Here is a 13,491-nt window from a genome sequence, read left to right on the forward strand (position 1 = left end):
TGCTCTGCTCACAATGGGGGCTTGTTAAGCTGACACTGAAATTTTCAAATCCCCATTACCTGGCCCCCATCCCCCAAAACCCACAACACTACAGAATCATTAGTAGGTACAAAAAGAGAGGCTTCAGGAGAAAAAAGACAAATCTTCCAGCTAAAACAGCCACTTACAGATTTCGGAGAAAAGTACTTTTAAAGAAACAGCACCACATAAGCTTTCTTCATATTAAAAACCACTGTTTTGAATATGAGAAAGGAACATGTAAGTGATGGCATCATGACTTTTGGGCTGAGAAGGTATTATCTTGGCAAGTCAAGAAAAGAAATATTTGTGTAATTACCCTTCAAAGGTTGCAAGAATAAACGCGCATCAAGAGCCTTCTGATGCACTGGTTGTACCTTTATTATTTTTACCTCGTTCACTAATAGTTCCGTGATGCAAGGTTACCACACACAGTTAGATAATGTCTGCATTGCACATCTAAGGCTATACAGCGGAAGAATCAGAATTAGTACAAATACAAGAACTATATTTACATTCTGTATACTCAAGCTCCAAACATCAGATAGTATTTACAAAATGAAACCTGAAAATGAAAATCCAAAATTAATAATGTACATTGTTGCTAATGTGCTCAACTCCTTCACTAGGGAGAGATCAGTTTGCAAAGTCTTGGTTCAAAAAGGCCACTTACGCATCGTGGGTTTTGTTGTAGTGTGCAAGGATGGTGACAAGAGCCTTGAAATCTCAACAGACGAGTACTTGAGAGCCACAGAGTCTACGACGATGCCTTAAACACCAGAAGGCCAGTGGATTCCTCGGGTGAACTGATGCCAAAATATGCAGCATGAAAAAAATTAACTCGAAGACATGAAAAACAACACACGACAGCCAGGGTTTGGCAAGAGACCAATCTCAGCTCAGACTTCCCATCTGAGCACAGCCCTTTGGCTGTGAGTTTTTAACATGAATTTTGTATAAACTCTAATTTCTTCCTTTAAATGACTGGAGGCTTTAAGATTTTAAGGGGCTCAAATACTAATTTCATAAATGGCCTTTTGAACAACAACAGCAAATAATCTCTCAGCTGACATTTCAGTTTATTAAGGATGCACCAAAGAATATGTTCCCGCTGCACACAGTCACGGTCTGGCCCACACACGCGGGTGTATCAGCGGGCGCTGTAGTGCACACAAGTTAGAGTCCTACTTAAACACATTCAGCAAACCTTCTGAGAGCAGCAGAATTAGTCTTTTCTTCTTAAGAAGCAGGTTAATAATCACATTTTAAAACGGGAACCAAAAGGAAAACTCAAGGACCCGAGTCAAACAAGCAAGCCCCGATCCTGTCCATGAGAGCCCGAGTGGAACACAGCACAGGGGACATGCAGGAGTACCGCCAGGCGCCACGCGCCAAGCGCGCTTTCTCTTCCAGCCACTGCACAGTTCAGACACCTATATACATAACCTTACACAATTAAATATCCCTGTAAATTAGAACAAGCAGCAGGAAACAAAGTCTTCGCTTTGAAATATGTGCCAGGAAAAGTCATCTTGTTTTTAGTCCCCAAAGACCTTCACAATGATTTATTTTTTCATCTTCAATAGGCTGAAAAATTCATCAAAAATATGACTAGTTATGTAAGTTCTATGTATCTGAAGGGAAAAAATCTATCAAATAATAGTAGTTTCTTAGTTTGAAAAACTCATTCCATTTTCTGTTGCCTTCACCATGCTTGAACAATGTGCTGCATCCAGAGGCCCTGTGCTCCTGAGCATGCGCACGGGCTGGCAGGCCCCGCACAGTTGGCCCGAGAGCTCCCTGACTCCCGGTGGCACACAGGGACATGGAGGTGCGAGCACTGGCTGGGGTGGCTGTGAGGCTATATTTTGCTTTGGCAGGAGAAAGGCAGATGAAGGAGAGAGGGAAGGAGGAGATAATTAGCTTTAATCAGCACTCATTTCTCTTAATTTGCGAATTTTTTTCTTGCCTTTTTTATACTTTGCTTGTTTAAAGGAGTGCTTTAAGAAAAATAAATAAAAAGCCCCCTTAAGGTGGTTTCTTTAATGGTTAGATTTCTTAATTTTCCCACCACCATAGCTACAGCTAAAGCCTCATATAAATAGTTCCTCCCATAAATCCTCTCTTAGAGCTCCAAAGTGGGGATGGCCCTGTCGGAAAGGGAACGAACACCCATCCCGAAAGTGCTGGGGAAGCGACAGGGGCTGTCTGCCCCCAGCAGTCCCAGCAGAGGCTCCTCAGATGGGGGAAAGCACGCCCGCCGGAGCCCCCAGAGGACACGTAAGGATCAGACAGTCCAGGGTGGCTTGTTCTCATGTCTGACACTTCCAAAGCAAAGACTTTCCAAACCAGTTGTGTTTGTGTTAGAAGAAAAACAAAAGTCATTTCAGTGTATCATGTGATCTCACTCTCCCTCGGGCTTCTCCCCGCCCTGGTCCCAGACATGGGCCCTCTGTCACACTTCACAACAGCAGCAACATCAGTGATTTCATTTTAAAAATGACCTTCAAATTCCATCTTCATTTCCCTGAAATTAGATTTAATTCCAGTCCAGCAAGCCGTCTCACAGCGCTGACAGATCCCGCTGGATTTGAATGTATGCTAGAAGGGCATCTTGTGTCCATGAGACGATGAGGAAACGTCCAGCTACATTAAAAATCTCACATACCACTTAGAAAACAAATAACATTACAGTCAGGAAGAAAGTTTAAAAAAATCCACCACAGAGTTTTATCGATCCCTTTGCAGACAAGGACACCGTCTGTGATTTCGACCCCTTCCTTTGTTCAGCTCTCCATGATTCGTTTTGCTTCCTCTTTGCGAGGCAGTTCTAACAGGCAAGGCCGGAGACAGGTTCTTCAGAGAGGAGCCTGGCCAGGAAGTCAGAAACAAGGGTCTGGATGCCGACGCGTCTCCCTGGCAACTACTCTGCAGAGGGGCACGAGCCCCTGGCCCTCACTGCGCGGGTGGAAAGTAAGCCGCTGCCGGTCACCTGAGAGCCAGCGACCTCAAGGCCAAGAACCCGCAAGGCCTCACAAAGTGGGGGCAAGCAGACACTTTCCTGAGAGCCCCAGCGAAGGTGAAACAGAGGGGTCTGAGCAAGGGAAGGAGAGAATGGTGAAAAACAACCCCAAGTCAACTGGCCAAGCAACTCAAGTCACCTGGAGGCTTTCTGTTCCCTGTGTCATCCTGTAAAATTTACTGGTCACTAAAAGAGAAAGAGTTATCTTCTGTGATGGTCTCTGGAAGCCAGACGGCCCTGGTCTGTCAGAGGAAAAGGAGACCCTATCAGCAGCAAGGCTTCCTCCTTTCTTGCTGGGTGATCTTTCCGGCCTGGATGGAGAGGAGGCTGCAGCAAAGGAGGAGAGACACAATGCTTTTCCTTGCCCCCGGGGATCTTTTGTTTTGTTTGGGGTGATGGTTGGAGGTTGGTTTTCATCCTGGGATCCAGAGAACAAAGCCTGCCATGTCTGCTTACTTATGAGTACAGGAAGATAAGCATCATTGAAAGCATTTTCGATTTAACGAGCATCACTGAAAACAACCACTGGGTTGATTCAGAGGGAGACTTCCAAGTGTGTAATTGAAAGCTACAATTCTTTGGTCAAAGGGAGCTACAACAATCAAAAGGTCTACTCAGCACTGTCTTAATTATGAGAATGACTGTCAAGTTTATCACCAGAAAGTCAAACACTCCCCCCTTGTGGAATATTTGTGTATGACATTGCACCAATTCCAAACTACCATCACCACTAATGCCAAGAACAGAACGGAGGAACTTCTAAGAAGAGCCTCCATCCCAACACAGAAACAACCATTTTCAGAAATCCTGCTGTGAGGACTATGAGCAACTGACTGGTGGCCACCTTCACGGCCCACTGCCAAATCCTGTGGTCCCCTGACATCCACGGGCTGTTATCTGTGGCTCTTCCCTTCTCACAGGGTCTACAGCAGCTACTGCCTCAGACCTGTTGAAAAGTCCCCTCTCTTCTCTCTTCCAGTAAATGAAAGTTTCCATAACTGTGCTCTGAATAAGCCCCGATTTTGACTCAGAGAATATAACTGTCCCATTTCTAAGCTCTCCACACCTTTTCCCTGAATGGAAATGCAGGGATTAGCCATGGCAAAAAGAGACAGAATGGAAGAAAAGATTAAGTTTTTCTTCTCAGGTTCTAAAAAGGCCAGATATCTCCTCCTTAGTCTCTAAGCCACCCAAGAAAAAATTAAAGTGATATCACGAACAGAAGAGAAAAAAAAAGCATTATGTTGTCTTGAAAAACAGACAAAGGTATCCAAAGACAGCAGCACAGACATGAGAGGTGGTCGGTATGGAGACCTGTCATACAAAAGGAAGCCAAAATACATCAAAATATAATTTGGAGATTTACTAGATCCCCTCAGGGTTTTCTGTGTCTGTATCGGTGTGTGTGTGTGTTTTTTTTTTTTAACCTTTTTTCCTTTTGTTAGGTCACATGCTACTAAGAAGATTCTCAGCACAGAAGAAAAGAGTACAGAGCAATGGAAATGGGGAACAGGAGGGTAGAAAAGTGCCGGACGGGGGAAGCAGTTAGCCACAGGTTACAGACAAGAGTCACCGTAAAGAATCACAAAGAGAAATGAGACGTAACACTTTCTTTCTCTCTCGAAGGCGAGTGAGGGCACTCCGCAGAGTCACTTAGTATTTCGGCTGGCTTGGGCATCTGCGGGAGAGTTTCGACCTATGGGGGACAAACGGGGAGGCAGGATTAGAAAACTGGGTCCAGGTGCTCTCCTCACAGTCTTCCCCTCTGAGGCTCCCTCCTGCAACTCCTTCCTGTTTAGCACCACGGGCCCAGGTTCTAGGCTCCCTACTCTGTGACACAAGCCCCTCCTAGGATCTGAGCCTGGATCACCGAGCTGAATGTTAGTCCCCTAGAGCCCATCTGCAGACCTCTTGAGAACAAAAAGACAGAGAAGGAGATTGATTCCTCAGTATAAATGTGACCAGAGTCTCCTTAACGGTTCAGGACACAAGATGGTAGCCTATGAGAAACAGAGGCCTCATTACCACCCCACAAACATACTACATTCCTGTCTTTCCTCTGTTTTAAACTTATTTAGAACAATACTTGTTTTCCTATTAATGCTGATATCTCTGGGGCCAAAAGCCAAGAAGAGAAAAGAAACATAAAACAACTTCTTACCGTATTGTGCCAGCAAGAAGTGGGTTGAAAGCATACAACCAGTCGTTCATGTCTTTGTCATTGAGAGCCTGCAAAAGGACCCCACGGTGCTTGGTACAGACAGCAAAAGTGTTAGGTGTCTGAAAGAAACATAGGTAGATAAGAAAATTACTACAGAGACTAGAGACTGAGCAATGGGGACCACCCTGCCTGAACTCACGAGGCACACCGCATTTCACACTGAAAGTTCAAGGAGAGCAGACAGGAAGGAGAGACTCCACGACACCCAACAGGGAGCTGGAAACTCAAGAGGGAAGGGCACATGTGGCAATGACACGCCAACACAAGGCAGGACTGACCTTCACCATGGCCTGCTGGTCCTCGCTGTACTCCACCTGTGCTGTGGACAGGTTAATGATCCCACGCTCCACTGGGTCTTTGTCACTGTTATAGATGAAGACGTAAGGGCGGCGGACCACGACAAAATGTTTAGCCCAGTTGCTGGAAAGTGGCTCCTTGAAATGCAGGTATCCTTTCTTAGAGACCACTGAGCTAAAAAGGACAGTACGAAAGAAGAGAAGTTAGCTTCTCACAAAAAGAAAATGATCATGAGCTGAGGACCATCAAAATATATCTTGCCCAGGGCAAGTACCCAGATTCAACAGAACAAGCAAGTGATCTATTTGTCCTAGAATCTTGTCGGTCAAGTACTATAGCAAGAGAGCAAAAAGGTGCCACAGCAACATGCTATGCCAGGGTGGAGATGCAATCTGGAGCAGAAACCCAGCCCAGCTCTTTCCCCTCAGACTCAGTTTGCATTAGACTACAATTTAGACCGCACAGAGAGGAGCGAGAAGTAAATTCATCTTGCTGATTTGTTTTTATACCCAGCATCTCTGGTCAATATACTACTCACCCTGGTCTAATTTCTTCAATATCTGGAACAAGATTGAGAAATTCATTTTTTCCTGCTCGGGCCAAATAGGGTGTTTCCATAGCTGGGACGATCTGAAACTGTTCAAATTCTGTGCAAGGACTAGAGGCCCGGGAATTGGCTTCTGGGGTCCTTTAAAAGAGAGAGGTTAGGAAGAAAGGGGTAATGGTTTCAGCCAAGGTCAAGGCATGTTGTGTACACCACCTCACCAGGAGAAACACAATGCCACTCCCTGAACACCAGCTGCAAACTTCAGTTTCAGAAAGCTCAGCTGAGCAGACAACATGGTGTCAAAAAGCGAATTGTCAATTCCACTGGGGTAATCCTTCAAAAGTTCAAAGGGAAATTGATCACTATGACCATCGAGTCACATAGTCCCTCTTCCTATTTTAAAGCCCTCTGAACAGAAGTGTGTGAAATATGAACTCTAGTCCTTACATGTTTCCTTTTAGTCCCACAGTCACACCTAGGGCAATGATTCTCAAAGTGTGGTCCCCGACTAGCAGCATCAGCTTCACGTAGGAAATTGTTAGAGATTCAAATTCTCAGACTCCAACCCAGACCTAGAGAACAAGCAACTCTGGGTGGGGTTTAGCCCTCTGTGCTCTAACAAGCAGGGGATGTGGATGGACACTAAAGTCAGGCCCGCTGCCTCGGGGAATGGCAGAGAAAGCAAACAAACGGGAGAACTCGGGCTCCTGAAAGGCTACGCAGCGCAGAGCCAGACCACTGGCCCGGACCACCAACCCAGACCAGTCCTCAGGACCGTGGTGTGAGAACTAAATTCCTATGCTCTGCATTGTTAGGTATCTTTCTAGAGCAGGTTAGCCAAATATAAAATATTCTCTTACAGTTGATGGCATCCTAAATTTAATGAAATTACCTGGTTATTTTCTCAGCCATTGTTGGCTCTGTCAGTGTGGTACACTAATACAGACAGGTGGGTGATAACCAGGTAGGTTGACAGGTGAGTGTAAAGAATGGAGATGCACAGGAGTTTGAGGGCACATTGCAAAGAAGTGATTAAGAGGATGTATCATGGAATCTAGGCTAAATTTGTGTTTATTTTTCTAACCTGTATATTTTGGTATAGCATCGTAATATTTTTTCCCAAGTAGTTTCAAAATATTTTCCCGGCATGGGACTTCCTATGTCTGGTACTATGACTGGGGAGACAAGCAGGGGGAGGCATGGAGGACAAAATGAGCAGAAAGGGATTAAGAAGGAGTCAACGCGCTGATGCAGATGCAATGGTGAGGGACGGCCAGAATGTCTCTCCAGCCACTGTGATACCCGCAAAAGGCTCCTGTACATTTCTGAATGCTGTCTGGGGGGACAGTGCTGCCCTCAGTCAAGAACCACTGAGTTAGAGGAAGGTTGACTTTTTTTAAATTTAAAAATATTAAAGGGGTATAAATGTTTTGTTACATGAGTACCTTTTATAATGCTTAAGTTGGGGCTTTTAGTGTGCCCATCACCTGAATAGCGTTCATTATACCCAATTTGTAAATTTATATCCCCCTTCTCCACACCCCTTGGTTTCCAATGATCTTTACATATCTTTGTGCCCATGTGTGCCCTTCGATTAGCTCCCAATTATTAGTGAGAACATGTGGTGCTTGTTTTTCCATTCCTGAGATACTTCACTTAGGATAATGGTCTCTAGTTCCACCCAAATTGCTGCAAAAGACATTATTTCGGCCGGGTACAGTGGCTCACGCCTGTAATCCTAGCACTCTGGGAGGCCAAGGCGGGCGGATTGTTTGAGCTCAGGAGTTCGAAACCAGCCTGAGCAAGAGTGAGACCCCTTCTCTACTAAAAATACAAAGAAATTAATCAGACAACTAAAAATACATAGAAAAAATCGGCTGGGCATGGTAGCGCATGCCCGTAGTTCCAGCTACTCGGGAAGCTGAGGCAGAAGGATCGCTTGAGCCCAGGAGTTTGAGGTTGCTGTGAGCTAGGCTGACGCCACGGCACTCTAGCCCGGGCAAAAAGAGTGAGACTCTGTCTCAAAAAAAAAAAAAAAAAAGAAAAAGACATTATTTCATTCCTTTTTATGTCTGAGTAGTATCATGGTACATATATACCACGTTTTCTTAATTCAGTCTTGGAAGGTTGACTTTTTCCTTAGTTCTTAAATTAGTTTCTCTCAGTGAAATCTGGGTATTATACTTACTTCTGATCCAGAGAGTTGCTCCTACAGTCTACCAGAGAGGGACAGGTCGAGGAGGGAGTGAGGGTAGCACTGCTGAAACTGGACTCAGAGGGGTCCCGTCCAATTGGAGAGATATCAGACAACTGGAAGCAACAGAACACAGCTAATGAGATTCAGCTGAAAAAAGCTGCTTCTGCAATAGGGAGCTTTGATGACCAGTGTCTCACTTTCACAGATCTCCTGTTGCAGAGGGTCATTCAAGAAAACAAGCCTACATATACAATTATTATCTGTCAATAAGTAAATAAAAGAAAAATTAAACAAAAGAAACAAAGAAAACAAGCCTTTAAATATTATATGGTCTGCGGGCCACATTAGGAATCAAAACATTTATGCAAGAGGCAAGGCTGGCTTTTTATATTGCTACTTCCTCCTGCATTAATTAAATAGCCTTACATATGTGTGCCAAGCACCTACCATGAGCCAGGCACTGTTCTAAGAATATGGCAGAGGCCCTGCCTTCCTGGAGCTTAGGGTAGACAATTAACCACTCAACAAGCAATTTAAAAAGTCTCAGGTAGTAATAAGTGCTGCAGCAAAAAATAAAGCAGGGAGCAGGGTGGGTAGAAAGTCTCAGAGCTGTCAGCTTGGTATCAGGAGGTCAAGAAAGTTCACTCCAAGGAGTCACTGTCTGAGCAGAAAAATGAAAGAAATAAGGGAGCCAATCACGGGACTCTCTGGAAGGAGACTATTCCAGGCAAAGGAGCAGCAAGTGTGAAGTGACCCCAAGGCAGGAAGGAGCTGGGTGTGTTTACTGACTAGAATCAAGTGAATGACACAAAAGTTCTCTGACGTGTCTACCTGACTCTTTGTTGAAGGTAACAAAACTTTATGCCACCAAGAACCTGTCATAGAGTAACATACCACCTCCCTATGGAGTATTCCTCTCCAAGGGATTCAGAGAAAAGCCAAAATGTTTCCTGTGTGATAATCACTCTAAGAGACACACAGTGATACTTCTACCTTCAGAAGTCAGTATTCTGACTCTGAAAAATCAAAATAAATACCATAGCAGTATGTCATAAATCTTTAAATACAAAGCTATGCCCATCTTAAGCCATCTAAAAGCAGCTTGTTGTTTCCTAAAAGCAGCAAATCTGGGCTGCTATGAAAATCAGTCACCAACATGCTGACTAAAAATTATGGCTTCAACACGCTCACCTTACAGTCACTGATGCTGCCATGCACCTGGCTGAATTCTCTGTTGAAAGTGTGGGTGAGAAGTTGCAGGCACTAGAGAAGAGAAAGAGAAGTGTAAAGGCCAGGTTCGGTGGCTTACACCTGTAATCCTAGCACTCTGGGATGCTGAGGCGGGAGGATCACTTGAGATCAAGAGTTCGAGACCAGCCTGAGCAAGAGCGAGATCCCATCTCTACAAAAAATAGAAAAATTAGCTAGGTGCGGTGGCGCACGCTTGTAGTCTCAGCTACTTGGGAGGCTGAGGCAGGAGGATCACTTGAACCCAGGAGTTTGAGGTTGCGGTAAGCTATGATCATGCCACTGCACTCTATCCTGGGCAACAGAGTGAGACCCCGTCTCAGGGGAAAAACAAAGACAGAAGTATAAGTTGAACATGAAATTTCAATGGCTAGGAGCTTCTGGATAGCTGAACACATTGAGGTTCCCGGAGGGTAGCGAGCCTGGGGAGGGCATGAAAGCGCCACATCTCTTCTCCCATGCCCTATGCATCCCTTCCACCTGGCTATACGTCAATATCCTCTGTACCATCCTTTATAATAAACCAGTAAACATAAAAAACATTTTTTTCCAATGGCTAAACAAAGCCTTGGATGCGAGACAGGAGGGAAAACAACATGCCTAAAACCCACAATGGAACTCAAATGTTGCCCAAACAGCTCTAGCAATTAACTAAGTATATACCGAGGAAAGTTCAGCATATGTCTAAAATAAAGATAATATTAATAAAACAGGTGGACAAAAAAAGTCATTCTCAAGACTACAAAAGTGAATTACTACCAACACCACAGTTTAGAAGTGCTTAAAAATGCAATAGCACTCCTTTAATTCATTCTTTCTTCTTTTTTTTAAGAGATAGGCTTTTGCTAAGTTGCGGAGGCTGGACTTGAACTCCTGGGCTCAAGAGATCCTTCTGCCTTTGCCTCCTGAGTAGCTGGGGCTATGGTTATATGCCACCATGTCTGGCCACCCATTTAATTCTCAATTCACTCTGGTGCTAAATGATATGGAGACTTTTGAAGAGACATATTTTCCTAAATAAACTAAAAGACCATTAGATTATTAAAACATCTCATTTTTATATTTTTTTTTCAGCCCACTGACTGGAACTATATACCTGGGAGTCACACTCAACAAGCCCTCCACCTTCTTCCGACGTACCCGGTCGGATTCTCCTTCCTCTTCATCCTACATACCTCTGCTTTCTTTAAAAAGTCTTTATCTGCCGGGTGCAGTGGCTCATGCCTATAATCCTAGCACTCTGAGAGGCCGAGGTGGGAGGATTGCTCAAGGTCAGGAGTTCCAGACCAGCCTGAGCAAGAGCAAGACCCCGTCTCTACTAAAAATAAAAAGAAAATTAGCTGGACAACTAAAAAACATATAGAAAAAATTAGCCGGGCATGGTGGCGCATGCCTGTAGTCCCAGCTACCTGGGAGGCTGAGGCAGGAGGATCACTTGAGCCCAGGAGTTTGAGGTTGCTGTGAGCTAGGCTGATGGCATGGCACTCTAGCCCGGCTCAACAGAGCAAGATTCTGTCTCAAAAAAAAAAAAAAATGTCTTTATCATTTCTCACCAGACTACTGTAATAAAGAGCTCTCCCTTCCTCAGCCTATCTCTTCACTACCAATCCATTCTCTTTCCTATTGCCAGAGGAATCTTTCTAAAACACAGATGCTTGTTTAAAGTGTTTCTGCATCACTCCCAGGTCAACTCTAACTCTTCAGTGCAGTGCACAAGGCCCTCCTCCATCTCCTGCTCGTCTCCCACATGAATTCCCCAAGGCCGCCCATTTAGGATGCCATTGGCTCCTCCCATGCGTCCCTCCAAGGCTGGCTTGAGCACCTCCTTTGAGGCCTCTCTTCTGGCTCCCACAGCATCTGAGACACACACCTCTATTATTTGCTTGACCCCATTAGTCTGTAAGCTTGTTAAGGGTAGGAACGGATTCTTATTTCTAGATTCACAGTGTTAGCACAAGCCTTGAAACAGAGGCCCTCAAACAAAGGTGTTGAAAACAAATAAACTAAGAGGCTAGCTGACAGAGCCTTATGTTGGGAAATGGCTCAGCAAAAAGGAGAGGACTCAAACCTTGGTAGCCAGCTCTTTCTCTCGATCCACCAGGCTTTCGATGTCTGCTGAGTCGTAGCCACTGCTCTCGCTAGGTGTGACAGCACTTTCAAAGGTGGTGGTTGAGATCTGAGAGGAAATACTGGTGGAGGTGCTTAGGGTCCCACTGCTGAGGCTGGGGGACAATGAGTCACTCAGGGATTTGGGGATGCTGTCACCAAGTCTCTCACGCAGTAGCAGGAAGTGGCGGGTTTTCTCCACCTGAGAAGATCAACACCATTGTCTCAGCACACACAAAGCTCATGAAGATCTCAATCATGATAGAAAACTAAAAAGCCACGATCATATAGAGAAGGTGGGTATAAGATTGATGCTTTGGGAATCTTGCCCAAGAGGTCTTGCATTTGAGCATCTCCTGCCTTTGGATACCTCGTGTAGGAGCTCTAGCTTCTCCAGCTCCCATTGGTGCTCCAGGATAAGGCTGTCTCCGCGGGGCCGCCAGCCTGCTAAGTTCTCCTCTCCCCGCACATAAGCCACTGATGTATCTAAGACTTTTCTTCTCCTCCTCTGCATGCCTAAGACAAGAGGAAACAATTCTCTTTATTTCAGAGAAAAATTCAATTTCTGGTCAAAATGAATTAATAATTCTTTTTTTTTTTTTTTTTTAAGAGAGAAGGTCTTGGCTAGGCACAGTGGCTCACGCCTGTAATCCCAGTACTCTGGGAGGCCAAGGTGGGAAGATAGCGGGAGGTCAGGAGTTTGAGAACAGCCTGAATAAGATCAGTATCAAGATACATTGGATTTTGTTTATTAATAAAAATTCATGCCTTTCCCCCACAGCAACTCTCTGAACTTTTTTAAAAAACTGAGTATTTAATTCTTTAATAATTATGAAGACTGAAATGCAACTTGAGAAAATGCTAAAGCGATTATGTTAAGTGAAAATATAAAGATATTTAATAGTCTGTACACTATGATTCCAAATACATAAAAATACACCCATATGAAAAAAGTGGGAAGGGACGACCCACTACATTTAGCAGTTCAGAAGATGGTAGGCAACAGATGGCTTTAGCTCTCATCATTTCCCATTTATTTTTTTTAACGTTATATTGGTTTTATATACTAAATAATAACTTTATGTTAATTTAAAAAATTCCTCAAGGAACTATCTGGACACTATAATTCGCTGCTATTGGGCCTTGGATCCATACTCAAAATCTTATCTATCTAAATCTTACTTGTGGGCCCTGAGTTCTTTTCCATATATGTTCTCTAAAATGACTCAAATTCACACTAACCAAATGCTTTTAGAAAACCTTAGAAAAATTTTAGTGTTATAGCTCTTTTAGAATTTGTCTAGCAGGTTTTCTGGTTTTCACCAGAACCCTCCGCCCCCCAAGAAAACCCCTAATTTTTGTTGATGTTTCTGTTTACAAACATAGAAATGCTAAGTGCTGCTTAAGTACCTCCAGCTAGAGGAACAGTAGCAGTCTAAAAACACATCAAAAAGGACACAGAACAAATGTGACTTAATAATTTGTCTTTCTAGAGTACAGGAAATTCAAATTAGTGGTTTGACTACATCTGTAAAGTTATACTGCCAAGTTACCTTTGGCTAAGGTGGGGAGGAAATGGTTATGAAGTTTTCTAAACCAAATTCAATCTACTATAATTCACTTAAATTTTTTATAATATTTCACAGCCCAGCAACATTGTTTGATATAATTTTTATAACCATATTGCACATCATAAATCAAATAATTTTGCAAATCTAAAAAAGGTAACTCTTACCACCACCACCACCACCAAACTAGTTTGTAAAAAACACACATGGTTTCTAAAAGATTTTATAACTAGCCTACATGGGTACCCTCTCCAATTTTTTGTATGT

The 13,491-nt window shown here is 43.8% G+C and overlaps 1 protein-coding gene across 1 annotated transcript in view; it reads right to left on the reverse strand.

Annotated features, from left to right (window-relative positions):
• Window positions 1–375: 375 nt before the first annotated feature.
• Window positions 376–13,491, reverse strand: part of KIF1B (kinesin family member 1B) — a 169,925-nt gene continuing 156,809 nt past the window's right edge. The window contains exons 38-45 of the mRNA XM_012662500.1: window positions 12,027–12,172; window positions 11,619–11,858; window positions 9,494–9,565; window positions 8,294–8,415; window positions 6,097–6,246; window positions 5,540–5,732; window positions 5,202–5,320; window positions 376–4,736 (exon numbers count right to left, since the gene is read on the reverse strand). Coding sequence (XP_012517954.1) covers window positions 4,694–4,736; window positions 5,202–5,320; window positions 5,540–5,732; window positions 6,097–6,246; window positions 8,294–8,415; window positions 9,494–9,565; window positions 11,619–11,858; window positions 12,027–12,172 — 1,085 coding nt within the window. The 3' untranslated portion in view covers window positions 376–4,693. The remainder of the gene's footprint in view (window positions 4,737–5,201; window positions 5,321–5,539; window positions 5,733–6,096; window positions 6,247–8,293; window positions 8,416–9,493; window positions 9,566–11,618; window positions 11,859–12,026; window positions 12,173–13,491) is intronic.

Source organism: Propithecus coquereli, unplaced genomic scaffold (genome assembly GCF_000956105.1).
Source record: "Propithecus coquereli isolate 6110/MARCELLA unplaced genomic scaffold, Pcoq_1.0 Scaffold77, whole genome shotgun sequence".
In the NCBI taxonomy this organism is placed as follows: domain Eukaryota; kingdom Metazoa; phylum Chordata; class Mammalia; order Primates; family Indriidae; genus Propithecus; species Propithecus coquereli.